Source organism: Vombatus ursinus, unplaced genomic scaffold, assembly GCF_900497805.2.
Source record: "Vombatus ursinus unplaced genomic scaffold, bare-nosed wombat genome assembly UNPS02014874.1, whole genome shotgun sequence".
In the NCBI taxonomy this organism is placed as follows: Eukaryota; Metazoa; Chordata; class Mammalia; order Diprotodontia; family Vombatidae; genus Vombatus; species Vombatus ursinus.
In genome coordinates, this window is record NW_020954652.1 from 13986176 (window position 1) to 14011570 (window position 25395).

The 25395-nt window shown below is 36.7% G+C and overlaps 1 protein-coding gene across 1 annotated transcript in view; it reads right to left on the reverse strand.

The window, feature by feature from the left end:
• Nucleotides 1–25395, reverse strand: part of ACSS3 (acyl-CoA synthetase short chain family member 3) — a 232852-nt gene that overhangs the window by 109568 nt on the left and 97889 nt on the right. Inside the window, exons 6-7 of the mRNA XM_027842539.1 lie at nucleotides 18614–18694; nucleotides 15403–15498 (exon numbers count right to left, since the gene is read on the reverse strand). Coding sequence (XP_027698340.1) covers nucleotides 15403–15498; nucleotides 18614–18694 — 177 coding nt within the window. The remainder of the gene's footprint in view (nucleotides 1–15402; nucleotides 15499–18613; nucleotides 18695–25395) is intronic.

Genomic DNA, 25395 nt, shown 5'->3' on the forward strand with positions numbered 1-25395 from the left:
AGAGAGAGAGAGAGAGAGAGAGAGAGAGAGAGAGAGAGAGAGAGAGAGAATTTGAATGAATATGCCTCACCTCTACTTTGGTGCAATAGCTCTGTTAGTACAAAACTCTACACCAGGGGTTGTTAACCTTTGTTGTGTCATGGAACCCTTGAGCAGTCTGATGAAGCCTATAGAGTCTTCCTCTGAATAATGTTTTTAAGTGCATAAAATAAAACATATTCAATTGCCAACGAAAGCAATTATATTAAAATGAAGATGTACTTTTTTCCATTCACCATTTTGTGGGATCCCTCAGGATTAATAACCCCTAGTCTGAAGGGATATAGGTAGGGCAGGGAAGAGATGGGATTAAAAAGTAGGTTACATTTGTACTTCCCAGCATCATTATTACCATTTCTCACCCACTTATAATGGGATAGACTTAAATCTATCTCACAGATAAGAGTGTGTGATTGCTTCAAGCACTGAATGTACTTTCTCTTTTCCCTATACAAAAATATAAGGTAAGACAGGATCCAGGAGGGAAGACCACTTGCTCTTCTGTGTTCAGAGAATGGCCATTCTCCCATAAGAAAGGAGAACCAATTTGAATGATTTAAGGTTTTTCCAGACTATTTCAAAAATACAAATAAGGCTTCTACCTTACCCATGCAAAATCAAATCAAGAAGGCTGCAAGTTTTGTTAACAACGAATTGTGAGAAACACACTTTATTAGAAGACCTAAAGATGAGAGATTTAAGTTATGGGATCATAGATCTGGTGCTGAAAGGGTCCTCAGTTCATCTGGTTTAACCTCTTTATTTTCCATATGAGGAAACTGAAAGCTATACAAGTTAAGTGACTTGCCCAACGTCATACAGGTAATAGGCAGCAGTGGTGGGATTTGCCCAAGTCCTCTTACCTCCAAAGCAATGTCCTTTGCATTTTTTTTTGTATTTTGTATTTTGCCAACATCTGCAATTACATTTTATACCCAGATATATTCTGAATGGTCAGTTGCTTAAAGGTTGAAAGAGAAGATACCTCCATCAGGTGCTCATTTTCCAGGGTTTGTTGTAGATCAACACATTCTCACCTGACCTCTTTTCCTTAATGTTTAAGAAAAAAATAAATGGGCTCCAAACTCTTTCCAAGGGACTGTAACAAGTAGGTTTTGTCATGCTTTTCTGAGAGAACTATAGTCCTTAAATTTGCTCTACGTATTTTGTCTAGGAGATCAATAAGTTTTGTCTACATGGAGAACAAGTCTTCTTTTCATTGCTTTTTGCATATCTTCTTACAGATCATTCTTCACTTCTGTTTATCTGCCTTCCCAATTAGTTATCCTCTATTTTGTTGCTATTTTGATGAGACATGCTGCTGTGGATTCAAGTTATTTTTATTTTGCCAATTATTTCTGTTGTGCAGGCCATAAATTCTGCTCTTAAAATTCTTATTTCTTTTTTAAACCATTCAGGAAACACATGCTGTGAATCCATGCTGTTTTCAAAATCCACAGGGTCTTCTGCTCCTTCAAATGTTGAATCATTTTTCTATATATAATACTTATTCATAGATGCCTGAACTCGTTTACTAGATCTGGAGACTACATTTCCTTCTGCTGTTAATGTCTCTCTCTTGTTGGTTTATCTGCTTGTGTTCAAAGTCTTTGAGTTTTCTTCCTTCAGCGATTATTGGTAATTTGGGCCTTTTTAATCTCATTTTCCCTTATTGCTTCCTTCCTGACTCCCTCCCCTTTGATGGCAGTTTCCCTGGAAGTAGATCTTCAAAGCATGCCTAATTCACAGCTCAGCATTCTTGGTCATTTTCCCAAATGAGTTATGAGGGACAAAATTGGCCATAGTTGAAAGCTGGGCTCTTTCCCACAGGCTTAATGGAGTGTCACACAGCTCCATGCACACTGGCCTTCATTCTCTCTGTTCCCTGGCCCAGAGGCATAGAGCATTTTCATACTTGCTATCACAATCTAAGTAAATTTAAGGGGGATATTAGTGTAGAATTGGGCTCTAGGACAAGTACAGATACGTTTCCTACTCATTCCTTCTGTTTATTTGCTTGGGCCGAGTTCTGTTGTAGCACAGAATGATGCCACACGGTTATCACAGCATTAACAATTTTCTGCTATTTGGAATTGGAATCTATAAGCACTTTGGCAGGTGGAGGAGACCCAGTGTGGAGTTGAATTCTGTTACATATGGGTGCAGCCCTGTAATAGGGAGCATGAAAAGTGGAGAGGGGGTGTGTTTAGTGAGTGTTCTTTAGGGGCTAGGGAATATTGGCCTTCTCTGCTGTTAGTGTGTCAAGTTTTTTTTTTCTTTATCTCTTGCTCATAGTCCTATTTGAGAGGTTTGAGAGGTCATGAGGATTGGAGAAAATGCTCAGCTGTCCAACTTTTTCTGCAAGTGGGTTTCAAAAAAGAAAAAGAATCATCCCAGAATGTATAAAAGTTAGGTACCACAAGGCCAACATTTCATAACAAATCCAGGGCCAAGGCTTTTGTGACTGATCTACAGCTGGGAAAGAAAAAAAAAACCTAAATATGTGTCTTTGAAAACACATGGTATCTAACTTTTTAAGAGAGAAATCATTTTTCTTCAATCAAAATCACAAATCTACCCATGCATCAACACTCATGAATTTAGGAACATAGAAATTAGAGTAAGCTTCATAATTATAGAATAAAAGCTTATCACTCTAAAATGTATTTCATCTGAAATTAGAAATACCAGCATTTGAGTCAATATTCAAATAACCTAGAATCATAAAACCTTTCAGAGCTAGAAGGAAACACCAAGATCACTTCGCCATTTCACAGATCAGAGCATGTAAGGTTGGAAGAGAGCCTGGAGACCATCTAGACCAACCTCCTCATTTTACACAAGAGAAAATTTCGTACCAGGGCAGCAACACGGTTCACCAAGGGCTACAGAGAACTAATGGCAGAGTCAGGATAAGAACTTACACCTCCTGATTGAAGGTCATTGTTCTTTCCACTATACCCCAGGGCATCATTCTATTGCTTCAACTGTTCTTTTTTTTTTATCATATGTCTGTTTTATTTTTTTAATTTCATTTTTAATTTATGTTATAAAACAAGCATTTACATAACATATTACAATAAAAAGATGATTGGAATTTGCAAATCTACTACGTACAATTCCTTTCAAGCATACAAAATTATGTGAATTTCTTTTTTTTCGCCCTCTATCCTGGAGATGACTACCATTAGACACAAATAGGCGTGTATGTGCATATGCGTACGCATATGTGTGTATATGTAAATTATTCTATACATACTTCTATTTATTAGTTCTTTCTCTGGATTCAGATAGCATTTTTCTTCATATACCATTTAGAGTTAATTTGATGTTTATAACAGTCAAAATAATTTATTTGCTCAAAGTCGTTCTTGAAAGAATATTTCAGGGGATGCCCATCAATTGGGGAATGGCTGAACAAGTTGTGATATGTGTGTGTGTGTGTGTGTGTGTGTGTGTGTGTGTGTGTGTGTAATGGAATACTATTATGCTATAAGAAATGATGAGCAGGCAGACTTTAGAAAAACCTGGAAAGATTTAAATGAACTGTTGCTGAGTGAAGTGAGCAGAACCAGGAGAACATTGCACACAGTAACAGTCACAATGTGCGATGACTAACTTTGATAGATTCATCTCCTCTCAGCAATGCAAAGATCCAAGACAACTCCAAAGGACTCGTGATGGAAAACACTGTCCATATCCAGAAAAAGAACTATGGAGTCTGAATGCAGATGGAAGCACATTATTTGATCTTTTTTTTTCTTTTTTTTATTTCTTCTTTCTCGTGTTTTTCCCATTGGTTCTAATTCTTCTTTACATGACAAATGTGAAAATAGGTTCAATATGAATGTATATGTAGAGCCTATATCAGATTGCACGCTCTCTTGGGGTGAGGAGAGGAGAGAGATGGGAAGAAAATTTGGATCTCAAAATCTTACAGAAGTGAATGTTGAAAACTAAAAGTAAATAAAATTTTACAAAATGAATATTGCTATTATAGAATACAGCGTTCTCTTGGTTCTGCTCATTTCATTCTTCATTATTTCATGCAAGTCTTTCTATGTTTTCCTACAATAATTGAGCTTATCATTTCTTATAGCACAATAGTATTCCATCACAATGATATACCACAACTTATTCAGTCACTCCTTAATTGATGGGCGTCCCTGCCATTTCCAGTTCTTTGCCACCACAAAGAGAGCTTCTATAAACATTTTAGAACATATAGGTTCTTTTTCTCTTTCCTGAATTATCTACGGAAACAGACCTAGTAGTGGTATTGCTGGGTCAAAGGGTATAGACAGTTTAATAACTCTTTGGGCATAATCCCAGATCACTCCCCAAAATCCTTGGATCAGTTCACAACTCTGCAAACAATGAATTAGAGACCCATTGTTTCCACATCCTCGCCAACATTTGTCACTCTCTCTATCATTTTAGCCAAACTGGTAGGTGTAAAATGATATCTCAAGGTTGTTTTAATTTGCATTTCTCTAATCAATAATGATTTAGAGCAATTTTTTCTTATAACTACAAACTGTTTTTATTTCTTCATTGGAAAATTACCTGTTCATACCCTTTGACCATTTATCAACTGGGAAATAAGTTGTGTTCTTATAGATTTGATGAAGTTCTTTATATATTTTAGATATGAGACCTTTATCTGACAAATTGTCTGTAATTTTTTACCCACAATTTTCTGCTTTCCTTATCTTGGCTACATTTGTTTTATTTGTATGAAACCTTTTAAATTAACGTGATCAAAATTATCCATTTTACACCTAACTTTGCTATCTTTCTTGGTTATTCACAATTTGTTCACCCATCCATTAGTCTGATAAGTAATATGTTCCATGTTCTAATTTTCTTGTAAAATCTCTCTTTATATCTAGGTCATTGATCCATTTTGATCTTATCTTGTTAAATGGTGCAAGATATTGGTCTATGCCCAGTTTCTACCACATTTTGCTTCAACTTTCACCAGGCATCTCGACATAAAGGTTGTAAACCATCAATCAGAGCATGGTGAGAAAGAAGGGCTACAAGGGAATGAACTAAGGATGTGGAAAACATATCCCTGCTTAATTTAGAGTTAATCCATGTGACAGGATCATAGATTTAAACCCAGTGCCCAGTGTAGGTACATGGCCTTGAAGTGTACAAGTGAACAACAAAGCTCTAAGTCAGCAACGAAGGCTGGTTTGGACCATCCACAAAAACGTAGGGCCCAGGAGGAATGGATGCACAAACGAGAAAATGAAGGTGGACGTTACGGCAGGATATACCAAGTTGCATAGGCTTGGGGAGGAGGTTGAATGTGCCAGGCTAAAGACACGCTGAGCACAAAGGGAAATTCCAAGATGAGACAATAATAGAGATATGATTTTGAAGCCCTCAAGTCAGGAAAAGAGTGAGAAGGAGAATAAAGGCTGGCTTAGGTGCCTCCAGAAAATGTAGGCCCCAGGAGGAACTCACTAAAGGGAGATTCCTTTTCTTCCATTTCCTCATTTGTTAAATGAGGGATTTGAACTACATGGCCTCCAATGTCCCTTTCAGTTCTAAATCGATGATTCTACAACTTTCTTCTCCCTAACAATCTTCTACATCCAAACATCTGACAATCAATTTTACCTTAGCAATAGCTCTCACAACTGTTTCTCTTCTCCATTCTCCCTGTCACTATTTTATTTCCAATCATTATTGCCTTTTTCCTAGACTATTTTAACAGCCTCCTAACCAGTCCCCCTTCTACCAGTCTCTGCAATAGGTACTTCAAACTGCTGTAAAAATATTCTTCTTAAAACTCAAGTCTGATGACCTCTGTACTTTCAAATCTTAAATGACTCCCCATTACCTGCCAAATGAAATATAAATGACTTATCCTAGCATTCAAGGCCCTTAGATGTATGGCTCCAGTCTATCTAAATGTATTCTATGACAAAGCCATTCACATACCCTACATTCTAGTTAAACTTATCTCTCATATCATGCATTTGCATATATTAGCCATACAAATTGACTAATTGTGTTTCCCTGCATACAGATTTATTTTAGCTTGTTGATATCATAGGATAGACTTAGAGATATATAGGTCCTCAAAAACCATCTAGTCCAATCCCCTTATTTTACAGATGAGGTCCAGAGAATATGAGTTTCTTGTCTAAGTACACACATGTATTAAATAACAAAAATGGACTTCCAGTCCGAAACTCCTTTCACTTTTCTAAGCTGCCTCCTGTTTCTTTGGCTCAGCTGGAGACCAAAAGGAGAGGCACTGAGAAGGATAGAGAACAATTTCCACATGGACAGAAGCCAAGCCTTCATGTTCCCCTAGGGCCATTCTAGCTGAAGGAAAGACAGAACCACTCATGGGACTGTAATAATGGGACCTTGGAGATCATGAATTGCATTTGTTATTAAGGTAGAAAAAAGAACAGTCTTCTTTGGATACTGAACTCAGCACAACTTTCACTCTGAAAAATACACCAGCTACTTGAAAAGTCTTACCTGGTGTGCAGTTTTATATTAACATTCTCAAATCCTCAAAACTTCAACATTTGGGATACATACACACACATACACACACATATACACATGTATATATGTATGCAGGTACATGTATATATACATGTGTGTACATGTATATATAAGACATATTTAACAAAATAGTTTTCCATTTTAATTGATTTGCTATGCATATGTCAAGATCAGTCCAAACCTTTGCAGTAGAGAACAATTAGCAAATTTATGAATCATTTTTTCTCTTTCTTATTTTGTCTTCATGGCCAATTATTTAAGCAAAGCCCTCTGCCTTAAAGGGTGCTATAAATAAACAAAGGACTGATTAAAACTGGCTCCTTGATGTTACTTTCAAACAATCTGTGAAACAGAAACACATTTTTATTTATGAAAGACCATAAATGAGCATATATCTTTAAATTATTATTCACAGAAACAAAAGCAATGAATTTGATACCTGCATTTTTATGTTGTGACACTGAAATAATGATCTGTGGAACAGTGGTGATCTGTGTATTCCAGAAAAAGCCTTTTGCTTTTCTGTATGTATTTACAATGTAATAAAAGTGTGAATTAATATTTTATCTCTCATCCAAAGCGCACCTCCACCCCATTTACTGTACTAACAGTTGAGTAGGATAAGTTACAGGATATACTTGATTCTGTGAAGTAGTCCATGGATACAAGGAGGGAAAAAAAAAACTACAAAGAATTCTGTTATGTAGACAGTTGTAGATATAGTCATACAATATAAACATTAAGAAGAAATTAACTTGATAAGATATTCCCTAAAGACAGCTCATATGCCATAGGACCCTTGCTTTTTCATTACCTTAGAGAGAGACAGCATGGTGTAAGGGAAATAGGACCATATCAATAGATATGGGAGACACAATGGAGTGGGCTCTGAACTTGGAGTCAGTAAGAAATGAGTTTGAATCCTTTCTCAGGCACTAGCTCAGTGACCTTGGGCAAGTCACTCATCATTCCTCATCCTTAGTTTTTTCATCTGTAAAATGAGGGCAATATTACCAACCTCCCAGAGTAATTGTAAGAATCAAATAAGATGGCATATATAAAACACTATGCAAATTTAAAGATCTATATTATAATTATTAACAGTATTGTTGCTGTTATTGTTGGATTACCAGTGACATTACTTTTTAGTTCTATAACCAAGGCCTTAATTTCTTCATCAATGAAACTAATCATACTTTCACTGCCTACTTCCCAAGCCAATTCTGAGAAGAGAACATTGTAAGTCACCAGATGCTACACAATTATGAGTTCTTACATAATTCCTTTAATATAATGATTGAGAAAACATATGATTATAACATAATACATTATTATATTATACATTATATTATTGTGTATAACATTATTTTATATGTGAATATATTATATATATTGACTATATATATTGACATATATATATATATATATGATGTGCTGGAGAAAAAGGCTTCATTATGGATATGCTGCACTGGTTACAATGGAAATCTTTGTTTTGAAAGATACTCTCGGGGCAACTAAGTGGCGCAATGGATAGAGCACTGCCCCTGAATTCAGGAGGACCTGAGTTCAAATCCAGCTTCAGATACATAATACTTACTAGTTGTGTGATTCTGGGCAGATCACTTTATCCCATTGCCTAACCGCCCCCCCCGCAAAAAAAAAAAAGAAAGATACTCTTTGCCCATTAAAAAAAAAAAAACAAACAATGAAAAACATTCATGTAAAATTAAATTGCAAAGAATGCAGTGTTTGGGTTATGGCTAGGTTTCTCCAGGGTAAACTATAGTGGATATCTCAGCTAGCTATTTAATTTGATCATTATCACTGAAAAATTGAGCCAAAAAAAACTCTGACCTAAATAGGATTAGGTTGGCCTGAATTATACAGTGTGACTAAAAATATTTATTGTGTTGATGTATAATTCCTAAATCCACTTTATTTTGAGCTCTACAGATAACCTAATGCTAAGAATCCTGTAATTAGAAACTGTTTTAAAATCAATCAGGCAATCTTGGTCATTATGAGGTATCAAGGTGACCTGCGTTTTTATAAGCAATCACCATGGCACACATACCAAATTTATGTATAAAATGTCAACCACACACAAAAAAAGACAAAAAAATCAAACACAAAAAACCCCAACAAGTACGCAACTACTCAATAAGTACGCAACTACTCAATAAGTAAATAGAAGAAATAAGTGTTGAAATTTAATGTATCCCATGGAAAATAAATTTATGATTGCTTATTAATCGTCAGAAAGTTAAGGCTAAAAATAATTTAGATAATCAGGCACTTGTGATTTCTTTTCACTCATAATATCTTGTATGGAGATGGTCTCTTCTCCATCCCAAAAGAGAGCCTCCCTCAGAGAATGAAATCCACTGGGAACTTCCAAGATAAGATATACATTGCTCCATTAAGTGGGCAACCATTATCTATCCAGGAGATAAATAGGATTTCCAATGAATAATTACTGATTGTTTGAGTCTCTTACAGCCATTATAGGCAAAGTCTTATGGGAGTCTAGAATACAAAATTTTCCCTTTTAATATCGTATATAAAAAAAGGAAACATCTATTACTTATTAATCAAACTACATGGGCATTCCACAGTTGAAAGAAGAAATTTATTTCACAAATTGCCTTTTGTATATTTAGGGGTTTGTACACTTAATAAGCTAGAGAGCTATCTCCTATCGCTTGAGAAACTAGATTTTGAGAAATTGGAATTCATCATTGAATGGAGAAGAAAAAAAAAAGTTCTCCAATATTTCTTCAGTCACGTGACTCTGAAGAGCTATGATCCATTAATATGTAAGATCACAGATCTAAAATCAGGACAACTTTAATGGCCATCTACTCCAGCTCCCTTACCACGCAGACAAAGAAAGTAGGCCCAGGTAGGACAAATGACTTGCCCAAAGTCACAAGTTAAAGAAAGAAAATCAGAGGTGGGATGTGAACCCACATCTTAAGAAACAAGTGATCTTCCCCTTATGCAATGTAATCTCCCATTTACTTTCCTCTTTTTCATTATCTTTCAATTAATTTTTAATTAAAAGGATAGGTCTTTCAAATAACATTGTATCATATAGTTCATACAAGCAACAACTGAACACACTATGAAAGATTTGAATATGGATATCATTTAAAGTAATTGCTTCAACTTTTCTTTAGTAGAGGAATTGCGTGAAGAGATCATATATTGGGGAATTATGGTTTTTCTATACAGAACAGAAATTGTATACTTTCGTTATTTTTTTCTTTAACATGAGAATTTTTAATTTCCAAGTAAACTAGATGTTATTATACCCCATTCATAAATCCAAATATTTTTGTCTTCATAAATTTATTCATGTTGATGCTAAAGATCTTGCCTCATCCCCATCTCTGTTAAAATTCTACTTGTTCTTCAAGGTCTAGGCAAAAGGCTGTATACGCTAAGAAAACTATACTACAATCGCCAGGCAGAAAGTGCCTTTATTCTATGACTCTCACAAGGCATTTACGTTATGCTTCATTTATATTTTTATTGGGTACTGGTGATGAAGACCTGGGTTCAAGTCCTCCTTTGACACATGCCGGCTGTGGGACCCTCAGCAAGTCTTTCAACTTTGCAGTATTCTGTGAAACTCTTTAGAACAAAGTTGCAGCAGTCCCCAACCATTAAAATGATTTGGTGCTGGTTATAAAAGAGAGAGAGAGTTAAAGCTGGAATCAGTAGTGTCCACAACATACAGAGTAGTGTTTGATAAACCCCAGAATGCTGGTTAATGGAAGGACTTGATTTGACAAAAAAGCGTTAGGAAAACTGGACAGCAGTTGGGCAGAAATGAGTTTAGACCAACACCTCACATCACAACAAGTAACGAATGGACGTGTGACCTAGACGTCAAAATTCACACGGAAAGCAGCAGCCCATATATTCATCACAAGTTGTTGTTGTTTGTCCTTTGTTCTCAAAGACGACCATGATGACATCAGGAAGATGATTCCATGACTTGTGAGTGAATTGGATTTAAGTGAGGGAGAGCTGTGCAAAGTCACCAGCCTCACTTTCTAATTCGGAGCCATCCAAGTCCAGTGGCAAGATACGGATCAGGACAACTGGAGATGGCCCTGCTCATATATTCATAAACAAATACTGGATATCTTTGGTCAGATTTGAACTTAGGTCATGCTGACTCCAGGTATAGCACTCTATCCGTTGGACCAAGTAGCTGCCCTTAGTGAATTACAGTTCATTATTTAAGTGAATTGAAAGAATTCAGCACTTTTTCCCCTGCTAGACTATTACTTGGAGTCTGAGTACCTGGGTTTGAAATTTAGCTCAGCTACTTATTACCTGCATGACCTTAGGCAAGTCATTTAACCTTTGCTACCTTTGGTATTCCTATCTCTAAAATGAGAGTATGATGCTTCACCTTCACAGATATTAGACACAGACAATACACATACACACAATGTGTATATATATATATATATTTATGTATATATATATAATATAGTAATATAATACAATATGATATAATATATTATTATTCAATTATATCCAACTCTTTGCAACCCCATTTGGGGTTTTCTTGGCAACGATATTGGCGTGGTTTGCCATTTACTTCTCTAATTAAAGAGATGAGGAAACTGAAGCAAACAGGGATGAGTGACTTGCCCAGGGTGACACTGCTAGTCACTGTCTGAGGCTGAATTTGAAATCAGGCCTGGAGCTCTGTCCACTGTACCACTTAGCTGCCATGATATAACACAATACAACATAATACAACATAACATAACATAACATAACATAATATAACATATATGCATTACTACATTGGGAAATAAGATTTTTCACTAGCTGGATTAGTGGTGTAGCAAAGCCTTTGGTAAGTCAAAAAATATGTAAGATTGTGTTTGTTGGCTAATTCAACAAGTAATTATTAAGTGCCTAGGCACAGTGCTAGATACCAAAGGTATCAATATCAAAGTAAGACAGTCCCTGCCTTAAGGTGCTTACATTCTACTAGAGGGAGACACACAAGATGTTTTCAGAGAAGAACCTGAAGAAGAATATAAGAAAATACATAGGAAAGGGTGGGGGGACATCGCTACCCATTGGGGCAATCAGGAAAGGTCATGTGTAGAAGATGGCACCGGAGCTGCCAGTGGAGGGGATCTGGGGTTCTAAGACAAAAGGGGATGAGGAAGAACATTCCAGGCATAAAGGAAAGACTGCGCAAAGGCATGCGATAATAATCACGAATAGCCTGTCAGTCAGTGTGACTGCAGCATAGAGTATGTGAGGACTAACATGGAATAATCTTAAAGGAATAGGTAACTTGGACCTGGAGATGTGAAGAGCTCAGAGTATCGAGAGAAGAAATTGTACTTTGACCTAAAAGCAATGTAGCATAATTATTTTCTTTTAGCTTTTATTTTAAACATTTAGTTACTTCTGGAGCATAGGAATGACATAGCTAGACCTGCACTTTAAGGACACCAATATGGCAGAAGAAGAATGGGAGTAGAGAGAGCCCTGAGACAGGGGAACCAATTAGGAGGATATTTCAATAGCCCAGGTGGGTGAGCGGCAATTACAGCCTGAACCTGGGTATGGTGTGAAGAGAGGGAAGAGAAGGGATACCACAAGGGGCATGTGTTTTTAACATTCTTTGCCAATTAGTGTGTATACTGTTTTACATTGTTAAAAGTAAAGAAATTCTTGAGTGCATCGTTCCAAGGTAGAGGAATACTACAGTCAGTTTCTAAATGATGCAGACATTTTGTTTGAAAGGAATTTATGAAAATTAACAAAAGAGTAGTAGTAAAAAAAAAATCAATTACATCACCTATTCAAAACCAGCACAGTCCATTTTTGTATGACCATTGAGCTAAGAATGATTTTTACATTTTTTAAGTACAATAAAACTTTATTCAAAAAAACTTAAAAACCTTTCTTAGCTTGAGGGCTTATGAAAACAGCCGTATTTGGCCCTCAGGGAAGGCCCCCTGTGTCAGTTCAAATTGTAAATATTAACATCTTAACAAGAGCCATGAAAGAGACTATCTTTTAAGAGGTTTGCTTTATCTTCTCAATTTCACTTTTTGATGGAAAAATAATCCTTTAAAAATAATACTTTAAAATAAAACATGATCCTTTTAAAAAACAGCCAAAAATATTAATCTTTTTATAGCTAACAAACCCCACTCACATTTTCTGAGAATGCAAAACAGAAAATGATTTTTAAAAGACAAATACATGAGGTACCCAAGAAGAAAAAACTGTTTTGTTACAAAATCTTAAAACTGACTTTTAAAAAGTACAAAGCCAGAACCCCATAAAAATATAACAAATAACTGAGAACACAAACGCTCTTAATTTCTCACCCTTCAATTTCTTCCATTTTATGTTTCTTCCCAAATTATTATCATTTTTTCTACTTAATCCATAAACTCCACCACACAAAACCAGCCCAAGGACAGCCAAAAAAAAAAAAATCACTTCATTTGGTTCTTCCAAGTGATCCATGATTATAAAGGATAGTGGTAACTATAAGTTACAAAAGCATGAGTGTGCTAAGAAAGAAACCAAAACATAAAGCCGCCTAGAGGCATCTAGATGGAGCTCTAAGACCTGAAGTCAGTAAGAGCTGAGTTCAAATTCTGACTCAGACATGTACTAATTGGATCCTGGGCCAATCTTTTAACCAGATATCTATTTCAGTTTCTTCAGCTGTGAAAGCGGGATAATAAAAGCACCCTACCCCCTCCCCAAGGTAATTGTTAGATTCAAATGAGAGAATATTTGTAAAGCACTATATAAATGATAGCTATTATTAGCTATTACTACCAGATGAAGTAGATCAATTAACCAACAAGCTTTTATTAAGCACTTTCTACACATCAGACACTATAGATATAGTAGGTGATATAGATAGATAGAATTTGTAACTCCAGAGGCTAGATTTTTCTGTTAAAATAAATGAAGACTTCTTCAGCAATTTTATTTCTTTTAGGTTCTCTTCTCCCCAAAATGGATCTTTCCTGAGACAATTTCTTCTTTGAAATTCAAAAAAAGGAAAAGTAATTAGCAAAGAACAATGACACAAAACCAAAAATCTTTTAGAAGCTGAGAATGTTTACACATAACCACACATGTCTATATTACATGTATATATGTGTGCATGTGCATATATGTGTATGTGTAAATGCATAAATACCTACATACTGCCCAGCAAACCTAGAAAACAAGAGAATAGATGTATATATGCATGTATTTCCCCCTTCCCCACATTAACCATAACAACCATTCCACCCTCAATATTGCAATGATGGGCAATCCGTCTGGCCAAAGCCCCTTCATTGAGTGCCAAGTGTATAGAAGTAGCTGCCAATGGTATCAAATGTTTTTCACTTACTGGCTTGGTGACCAGTTAGAGCCTGTGAGTAAAGTGGAAAACCTGCCAGACGGTTCCTTGAATCAGGAACAATCACATACAATTCCAGGGCCACCGACACCCATTGGAATGACAGGCCTGTTGTTAAAGGTAGATTATGTTCTGTGCAGTTAAGTTAAACTACAACTGCAATATAATGTGGTTTCTGTTTTCTGTTTTTATTCAAGGACTAGTTGATCAAGCAAATATCCATCTAGTTCAGGGATTCTTATCCCTTTTTGTGTTAGGACTGCTTAGAAAAAATGTTTTTAAGAACATAAAATAATATATAAGATTACAAAGCAAATAAATAATTTTAAAATATATTTATCAAAATAATAAAAAAATCGTAGACCTCAGGTCGAGATGCCCTGACACAGATTCTATCACTTGAGAATACATGCAACATAAAACACACACCACACACACAAAGAGAATCACACTTTACCTAGACTCTATGATACATCACAGATCATGGAGAACTAGAGCTCTAGCATATTCTCTAGATTTATACTATTTAAGGGAGCAGATGAATATAATTCTAGCCCGGTACCCCCTCTCCTTGAGGAGAGCAGAGTTGCAACTGCCTGCCTTAAACTCCTGCTTCTCCTCCCTCAAAGGAATTAGTATCTCTCTCTCTTTTTTTTTTTTTTTTTGGGTGAGGCAATCAGGGTTAAGTGACTTGCCCAGGGTCACACAGCTAATGTCTGTGTCAAGTGTCTGAGGCCGGATTTGAACTCAGGTCCACCTGACTCCAAGGCCAGAGCTCTAGCCACTGCACCACGTAGCTGCCCCAAATTAGTATCTCTTGGAAAAGGATAGGCCAGGGGATATGCTAGAAATATATTTATTCTTGCTTCCCTTCGGGCCACCCCCCAACCCCATCACAAGACACCCTTCCTCTTGCTACATGTGAGGGGATAGCTTTGCTACATATGTACCAATTAGTTTGTAAATGCACAACATATAAGAAGTAATGATTAGAGAAGGTATGTTAATACCTTATACATATAGGTCTGAACACATAGCCCTTGCTAATGAAGGGTAAATTAGGTAAAGGAGCTGGATATTCTGAAGTCTTTTCTCCTTTTGAACAATAAAATAACTACAACCAAATCTCTCCTCTCCATAAATATATTTTCATGAATCAATAAAGCAAGATTATGGTTTCTATTTTTCAGGTGACTTGCATGTAAACTAGATCACATCAATTAAGACAGAAGGCAAATATTTCTACACTTTTTGTTGTTTTTGACAATTATAATCTCTGCAGAATGTTCCAAAGTCCTACTGAAGTTTTAACAGAGTTCATAAATTAAAACTGAACTAATAACACTGTACATTTCAAAAGAATAAAATGTAATTACATTTTATGATAGTTCTGAATGTATTACCTCATACAAAACAGTTGTGTTCCCATGCAAGAGAGGTCCATAGCAAATATAGGAATGCCCAACGACCCATCCTAGGTCAGAAGCTGCCCACCAAACCTAGAAAACAAGAGAATGATACAATCAGAAAACCCTAGTCAAAGAGAGTTCATGTTCTCTGGATTTAAAAACCACCATGACCTCTGACACCAAGAAAGACTCTATCTAAATCAAAATATTTTACTTTTTTTTTGTGGTAGCAAAGACCTGGAAGCAAAATAGATGCCAATCAATTACAGAATGGCTAAACCAATTGTGGTGTGTGAATGTAATGTAGTAGTATTGTGCTGTAAGAAAAAAATTAATAAGATGAATATAGGAAAGTGTGGAAAGACATACATGAATTAATGCAAAGTGAAGTAAGCAGTCAAGCATATAGACTATGACGATGCAAATGGATAAAATAACAGTCACAGAACAATTAAAAAGAAATGTTGCAAAAGTTCAAAGAATACCACAGACCCAGAAAAGAGATATGAGATGCTACTTCTCCCCATTTTTTGGTATACACGCAGGATTCAAGGTTATGAAATACCACATATATTTTTATATTTTTCAATATCTTGATTAGTTTGGCTGATTTTTTTCCCTTCTTTTTCCTCTTTTTTCTTTTTTTCTTCTAAATACAATAAGGGATGACTCTCTAGAAGGCAGGGACACAATTTTAGGCAATATAAACACAAATGTATTTGTTTCAAGTAGATGCCTATTGATTGAGAAATGGCCCACAAATTGCGCACCATGAATGTACAGTAATGGAACAGTAGCACTGCATAATAAACTATAGTTATGAGTTCTTTTGTTTGACCTTGCACATTTATTATAAGGATTTTTTTCCCTTTCCAATGGGAGGAAAAAAGGAGGAAGAGAAAATACATTTTTGCTCATTGGAAAAAAAAAAAAACGAAGCAGAAACAACAAATATGTTGAATACAGAGAAGGCAAGGGAGATATAAATGAAGTGATGCAAAACTAAGTAAGTAGGACCAAGAAATCAATATGCGCAATGATTATGACCATGTAAATGTACAAAATAACAAAGCAATAAAAAAATTCATGTTGCAAAGTCACAAATAACAAACTTATCCCTCAAAAAAGAGATATGAAAAGATATATGTCCCCACTCTTTTGCAGAGGTTCCACAATGTAAAATATTGTTATTATTAATAACAAAAAAAATCAGCAATTAGCATTTAAGTAACATTTTAAATTACGTCAAATGCTTTCACATCTAAGTCCTCACTAAAACTGCTTTCTGTAAAGTTACCAATGATCTCTTCATTGCCAAAATTAATGGTCTTTTCTCAATCCTCTTTCTCCTGGACCTTTCTGTAGCCTTTGACCTTTGATACTCACTTCTCTCTAGGTTTTCAGGACACCACTCTCTCTCCTGGTTCTCCTCCTACCTATCTGACCGCTGCATCCCCGTCTCCTTCACTGGATCCTCTTCTAGATCATGGCGTCTACTCCTAGATGTCCCTCGGGGCTCTGTCCTGGACCCTCTTCTCATTCCTCCATATTACTTCACTTTGTAATCTCATCATGCCCATGGAACTCATAACCATCTCTCTGCTGATGATTCTCACATCTACCTTTCCTATTCCAATCTCTTCTTACCTAAAATCTCACCTCTCCAACTGCCTTTCAGACATCTCACACTGGCTGTCCAGTCGATGTCTTAAACTCAATATGTCCAAAAGAGAACTCATTCTCTTTCCCCCCAAACACTCTCAATTTCCTACTTTCCCTACTGGAGAGGACAGAATCCTCCTCCCAGTCCCTCAGGACCACAGCCTAGGGGCCATCCTAGATTCCTTACTACCTCTCATTCCCCCATACCAAAGCTGTTGTCAACCCCTGCCAATTCTACCTTTGCAACATCTCTTGAATATGCCCTCTTCTCACCTCTGACACTGCCAGCACTCTAGTGCACACCCTTCTCACCTCACCTCATGCCTGCATTACTACAACATCCCGCTGGCAGGGTTTGGGGGGAGGGCGATCTGCCTGCCTCAAATCTCTACCCATGCCAGTCTATTCTTCATTCAGCCATTAGAGTGGTTTTCCTAAAATGTAGGCCTGCTCCCCTTACTCAATGAATTCTGGTGCCTTCCTACTGCATCCAGGAACAAACACAAAATGTTCTGCTCATCATTCAAAGCCCTCCCAACCTTTCCAGTCTTCTTACATCTTACTCGCCTCTACATATTCTGATCCAGTAACACTGGTCTCTTGGCTGCCCCCATGCCTGGAACACTCTCCCTCCCTCATTCAGACTACTGACCTCCCTAGCTTCCTTTCAGTCCCAACTAAAATCTCACTTTTTATATAAGAAGCCTTCCCAAACCCCTCTTAATTCTAGTGCCCTCCTTCTGTTAATTACTTCCTATTTATCCTGTATATAACTTGCTTTGTAGACACTCGTTTACATGTCATCTTCCCCGTCAGATTGTAAGCTCCCTGAGGACAGGGACTGTTTTTTGTTTCTTTTTATACCCCTAGCTCTTAGCACAGTGCCTGATACATAGTAGACATGCTTATGTTTATTGAATGTTTAAATAAATGTTAAATAAATGTTTATTATTATTAATATGATCCTAAGCATTAATGTAGATTTTCAGCTTAAAAGTATATCGTGCCTTTGGGGACAGCCTGTATTATCTCATCTGATCTTCACAAAAACCCTGGGAGGTGGGTACTAATATTCTCATTTTACAAAAGGGAAGGGTAAGGTATGAAAGAGGTTAAGTAACTTGCCCAAGGTCACACAGTAACCCAGTCACTGTCAGCTTTTTTGTCTAATATATTATTCAGTTTTGCTGATTTTTTTTTCTTTTTTCCTTTTTCTTTATAATTAAAAAAAAATTCTCTAATAAGGGATAGCTCTCTGGAAATGGAGAGAATGGATGGATATTAGGGGAAAGATAGGTGATGTAAAAACAAAATATATGGGAAAATGTATATCTTGTTTATTTGCTTTTTTGGAGGAAAGCAATCAGGGTTAAATGACTTACTCAGGGTCACACAACTAGTAAGTGTCTAAGGCTGGATTTGAACTCAGATCCTCCTGACTCCAGGGCCAGCGCTCTATCTACTGCGCCACCTAGCTACCCTGCCAAATGTATATTTTTAATAAGTCAAGAAACAAATAAAAAAAAAAAACAATAACAATTACCTCTCCTGGTTTCAGTCCATATATAGAAGACATGCTCCAGTTCAGCATTACTGCATATCCACCAGTGGGTCTGACCACACCCTAAGTAAGAAAACAATCAAAGTTTATAAGAAGGTTTGCTTATTTTCATGTTATTCATTTTTCCTGTACCACCTATACAAACAGATTGAATGCTCCCCAAATGCCCAATGACTAACAACAAGACTCTATTTAAATACAAAAGACGAGCATAATATCATAGGGTTGAAGTTAAAGGATGCATCCATGCTTTCCGTTAAAAACAGCTTTCGTTTTCCCCAGATGGATTTCATACTGGAGTTTGTTTGGGTGTTTTAAGAGAAGGGCAGGGAAGAAGCATTTCTTAAGCACCTACTAGGAGCCAGGCACTGTGCTATGCACTTCACAAATATTATCTCATTTGATACTTACAACCACCCTGAGCAGTAGGTGCTATTATTATAACTGAGGAAACTGAGGCAGGCAGTAGTTAAGCAAACTGCCCAGAGTCACACAGCCATGAATATCTGAGGCAACATTTGAACGCTCATTTTCCTGACTCCTAAGTCACTTACCCCGGCTCGCCTCAGTTTCCTCGTCTATAAAATGAGCTGGACAAGGAAAAGGCAAACCACTCGTATCTTTGCCAAGAGAACCCCAAATGGGGTCACAAAGATTCAGACATGACTGAAAAGGCTGAAAATTTTCCCTACTCCAGGTCCAGTGCTGTATCCACTACGTCATCAGGTTTCGCCAATATTGGCTACCGATACTGATTTGATCTGTTTCAAAAGTTGGCCAAGTCATACAGTTGACTCTCCAAACTCCATTATGTGGTGGGTGGGTGTGCGTGTGGTGTTTTTAATGTGTCTTCTCACACACAAGTTTCCACTGGAATTGTGTTCAAGCCCAATCTTGCCATTGTCTTTCGGGCCTCTGGCAATATTAATTTTTATAACATTAAGGCATTCCATGATTTCCAGCCATTTTGCATCACTAGAGACCCACCAGCATTGAAAAAGATGAGAGTTTGCTGCATTGAGTCACTTTCCATCTAATATTCAAGCATTTACCAGGCACCTACCACGTAGAAGACACAGGGCTAGGGACTGGGGACAAAATGAGAAAATGCTGCACATACAGTAGAGTTTTCAAATCTGACTAGGCCTAGTACTATCACTGTATTAAAATTTCGGCCTAGCTCATCATACATCTGCAATGTCCAAGACCAAGGGACATACAGACACTGAGAGGCTAACTCAGTGCGCTGCCTGTTAAACCACACGTCAAATACTGGGCTGCATGCATTTGTCATCTACTGTGGATGGCTAGGCCAATCTTTTAGAAATGACTATAGATTCTATTTGAGAGGTCCTGTAGTGTCCTGGGGCCTGATGCAATTAGTCCAATGCCGTTTACCACCAGAAGCATTTAGAGAACCATGTCATTTAAAGAGAATGCTTTTACTATTCTTTCTCAGCATGGGGCATCTTCCATGGCACTGGTAAAAACTCTCAGGTGAACATTTCTGTCTGATTTATGCCTCAGACAATGCTGAAACACATCAATGGGTATCATTATTAAATGGAATTAAATGACATATTATTTGTAAAGCAATTAGTATAGTGCCTGACACCTAGTAGGCACCTGACACCTAGTAGGTACTTTATAACTATTTATTCTCTCCTTCTCCTCCTTCAGAGACCTAAATATAGTTATTTCCATGGATGCCTTTATCAGAGACTGTAGTGATTTTAACATACACAGAAGACTATTGATTTGAGGAAAGCCTTTAAGATTGAATTTTGTTCTACTAAAAGCTTCCAGGAAGTCAACAAATGGTAGACAGTGAGATATGACATTCTCTGTATCTCTCACTGAAAGATACACACTGAGTTGTGTGATTGTGAAAACATAGTGTGCTGTAGGAAAAGCATCTCTAAGAGCCTCCTAGTGCCCTTTTCCTGTTTTTATTAAGCTGGAGGCAATCCATTACAGATGAAAAATGTTGCAAAATATTTCTAGAACTTCTAGTTATAATCCGTCTTGGAAAGGATTCAAGGCAAGCATGCCTTATAGAAGATTGTGTTCTGTAGCTGGCATTTTGCTAGCAAACCTCCACTATGTGCTTTTTAATCTAGTGCTGCAAGCAATTTTTTCAAATCAAAAGACAATCAAACACTAATGAATAATTTGGCACTTGGAAATAAAAAACTATTAGTAAAATCATTAATTAGGTGCTATCATTAAATCACAGATACTTAATTATCTAATTGTTTAGGAAAGATCTTATAACTTAATAATACTAAAAAAAAAAATCTATCCTATAAAAATGGATTGAGTAGGCTCCCACTCAGAAATTCAGAACACAAGCAACTTGCACTGTCATTAGATTCAGGCCCATTATCTTTTGTTTAAAAAAAGCAGTGGTGAAGGGGCAGCATAGCATAGAGGACAGAGGGTTGGTCTCTGTCAGAAAGAACTGGGTTCGAGTCCTGCCTGTGAGTCACAGTAGATATGTGACCCTGGTTAATTCCTTTAATTTCCTGGTACCCTGTTGTTATTTAGTCTTTTCAGTTGTGTTTGACTCTGTGTGACCCCATTTGGGGTTTTCTTGGCACAGATACTAGAGTGGTTTGCTGTTTCCTTTTCCAGATCATTTTACAGATGAGGGGACTGAGGCAAACAGGGTTAAGTAACTTGCTCAGGGTTACAGAGCTAATAAGTGTCTAAGGCCAGATTTGAACTCAGGAAGAGGGAGTCTTCCTGACTCCAGGGCTTTCACTCTGTGCATTATGGCGCCATCTAGCTGCCTCTAGGCAACCCAAAAGGTTGCACAACAGTCACAAGCCTGGATAAGTTTTCTGCACTGATGAAATCATAGATTTGGACTTTAAAAAGCAATGACTGTTCTAAAAAATAATCAAGTAGGTTTCATGATTAAATAAATTTAAGCTCTGAAGCACACGTGCACTCATACACACGTGCACATAGCAGCAGAGTAAAAGAAAGAGGCATTGACCTTTTTCCCGCAGTTGCTAAACTTGATCCTCTCTTCAGGAACCACTAATAAAACATTGTTCTCAAACTGAGAAACATATCTTCCCTCACTCCCCCACCAGCAACACCTGGTGTCTTGACCAATCTCACGAGCAGTTCCCTGGCACCTGCAAACTGCTTTCTGGGTTGGATGAAATGGTTAACATGCAGCCTGGCTCTCTGGAGCGCTATGGGAATATCAGCAATTCTAAAACTCCTGCCAGTACATTGGACAGGTGCGGGTTCCAATCTAAACCAAAGAGCTATTCTTCCAAAGTCTTCTCATCCATCCTCCTAGGATGTGGCTAATTATTTCATCCGCCAGAGAAGTTCTCTTTTGGCACAAAACCTTGATTAATTTGATGTTAATCAACTCATGAATAGCTTTCTTCTAAAAGCTTTTAGTCATATCTAGGGAGAAAAAAAATGGAGCATTTCCTCAAAGATAATTTTTGTAATCAATGGTTACAAAGACAATGTCTTTAGTTGTTTTAATGGTCCATGCTCTCAAATATTTTCTTGCATCTTAGAGGAATCCAGGGTAAGAAATGGAAGGGACCTTAGAGGTCTTTCATTTTTCCAATGAGGAAGCTAAGGTCCCGAGATATAAAGCCATTTGCATAGGGTCACATAACTAGTAAGTTTCTCAGGTGGGATCTGAACCTTGATCCTCCTGAAATCAAGTCCAGAACTTGAGTTAAGTCAGTAATTCTAAAAATTATGACAAGATAAATTCACAATTATATAGTACTCAGGGATATCAATGGCAATGTTAATTTTATCCAGTCTCACCTCTGTAAAAATCAATTATAAAGGGAATTTAAATGGATAAAAATGATGTTTATTATTGCTCTATGTTTACATAAAATATTTCTATTACAGTATGCTTATTAATATGTCTATATAACATTTAAAGCTTTTGCGAAGCTCTTTACATATAGCATCTGCTTTGATCATCAAAATGTGAAGTAAGTGAAGTATCACAAATGGATGCTATCATCTCCATTTTACAGATTGAGAAACTGAGACTTACAGAAGTTGAGAGTTGTCCCTGCTCACATAACAAAATATACGTGAACTAAATAGATTTTCAACTCATCAAAACGACAAAACCAAAGTTCTTTCCATTACTCTATGTTCTCGTTCTCTCTCTCTCTCACTCAGACTATACTGTAACTAGATTGTTTTTAAACCTCAAATAAAAATAAAATATGTAAATTTTCAACTATGCCTCAAAAGCTATGATGTCTCCATCCACATTTGCCCATGTCCTCACACCTGTAAAATGGTGATAAACTTGTCCTACCAATCTAAAAGAGTCATACATGGTAAAAAAAAAAAAAAAAGATCAAACATATGAAAGAAAATGGTTTTTAAATGACAAAAACCATAGAAATTTAATGCCTTCCAATGGCACGGTTCCTTTCTGTAGAGCTAGCTTCCTTCTATTCATCTCTTTAGTGCTATCTTTAAAAAATATTAACAATAAAATAATCAGAGTACCCTTGGAAGGGTAGCCAACAAGGAAAAATGAATGAGGAATACAAAGTAGGGAAAACAAAATATTTCATTTCCTTTATGCTACCTGATTTTCCCAAGGTCTGACACATGGCCTTAGAGACCATCATCAGAGTTTTAAGAGGCCTCAGAAATCATCTAATCCAGGGGTTAACATACTTCGTTGTGTCATGAATCACTTTGGCAGCATCGGGTAAAGACTATGGATGCTCTTCTCAGAATAATGTTTTTTAAATAATTGATGGTAATAAATGGTAATAATGGCAATAAATATGGTAAATTTCAGTTCAAGGTTAATAAAAATAAAGATAGAATTTTTCCTCATCAAAGTTCACAGATGCCCCAAAATCTACCTATAGACTCCAGGTTAAGAACCCTGATCTAGTTCAACTACCTTATTTTACAAGTTAATAACGTGAGAGTAAAGCGATTTTGCCTCACAGTCAAATAACTTATTACTCAAGTGATTTTTAAATTCCCTTCAATGATGCAATCAATTAAACAATTATTAAGTTCATACTATGTGTCAGGCACTGTGCCAGACGCTAGGGATACAAACACATGAGTTAATGGATAACAACCCATTTATGCCTGCTCATCCTGTGCAAATCTTAACCAAGTGCTTCCAGAAGTCTGGCATAGGGGTTCTGCCTTTCCCTGTTTTCTGACATCATGAAGGAGTCACTGAAGCATTCATGCCCATAATTTCTGACCCTCGTTATCCACCCAGTCCATTCTCTCTTCTTGTGATGAAGGAAGAACTCAATTTTCTTCTTTCTCCCCAAATTTCTAGGTGCTATATTTTACTTGTGTTCTTCAGAACTCCTCAATGGTTAAACATTGTAAACGACACCCTCTTCATATCTATCATCTGTCCTTCTACTGTCCTCTCTGTGATAGCAATTTTTCATTCTTTGGAGATGGTGCATTCTATGTTAATATCTGAGAGAAGCTACATGTCATTTTTTAGCTTCCTATCAATTAGGCTATATCCACATGTGTTCAAAGTACCCAGATAAAAGCATTTCCCAGTAGCTAGATGTCTGACATCATTTGTTGAATAAACAAATGTATGTGGGTAAGGCATCTGGAGGAATTAATTTTCCCACTTTTCATCGCCCACAGTCACACTAGGATATCAATATTCATGCAACCATTCATGAGGATGGCAATCTTACTGCGATATATCAATGCTGTTCTATAAACCTTTGTCTCATTGTGGGTGATCAAAGCCTGCATTCTGAAAAGATCAAAAATTCCCATTTTGAAAGCCATGTAAAAATCCATATATTTCAGAGAAGCACATAATCTTTATTGTCTTTAGACGAAAAGCTGTATAGTTAATGTTCATGCCGTGGGCTGCAATTTGAAAGGGAAGGCCTGAAAAATGATGGGAGGGCTTTATTAAATAGCTCCGGTAAGATCCGGCCATTTTCACACAATCTCCTGGATTATTGATTTGAGCATAAGAAAGGCCTGTAAAAGACTTATTCCCTACCCTCATTCTGTGGCTGACATAATGAAGAAAAGTTGTACTGGGCTGAGACCTGATGGAAGGAAGCTTATTTTAAACGGTCAGAAAACATTTTTGACATATAGGCAACCACTGGCTGCTTAACCTGAGAGGTGAGAGAATATCACATTTATGTTTAAAAATTAATCCCTTAAGAACATAAAATTTCTAAACAGCTAGATATTTCTTATAAACTATGACTGTTCGTGCCTTAAGAAATAATGTCTCTATCTTTTAAATATTATTTTTATTATTACTACAAAAGAAAATGATGGAACATTTGCTATTCATTTCCCCCTCTTATTATTATAAGCTTTAGAGTTAGTGTGGGGCAGTGGACAGAAAGTTGGTCTTGGGGTCAGGAAGGCCTGTGTTCAAATCCCCACCCCTGACCCATACTGCCTGACCCTTTTCTAGCTCCTCGTTTCCCAGGCTTCCTTTAAGCCTCAGCTAAAGTCTCATGTCACACAAGAAACCCTTCCCAGTCTTCCTTAATCATGGTATCTTTCCTTTGAGATTATCTCCAGTTGATCATATATATATATATATATATATATATATATAAAATATATATATATATAAAATATATATATATGTGTGTGTGTGTGTGTATGTGTGTGTGTATTTGCATGTATATGCATAGACAGAGAGCACAGGGTCAGTTGAACATGAAGGGATGGTATCTAAAAAATAAAATTAAGGGGTGAGAGAGGAT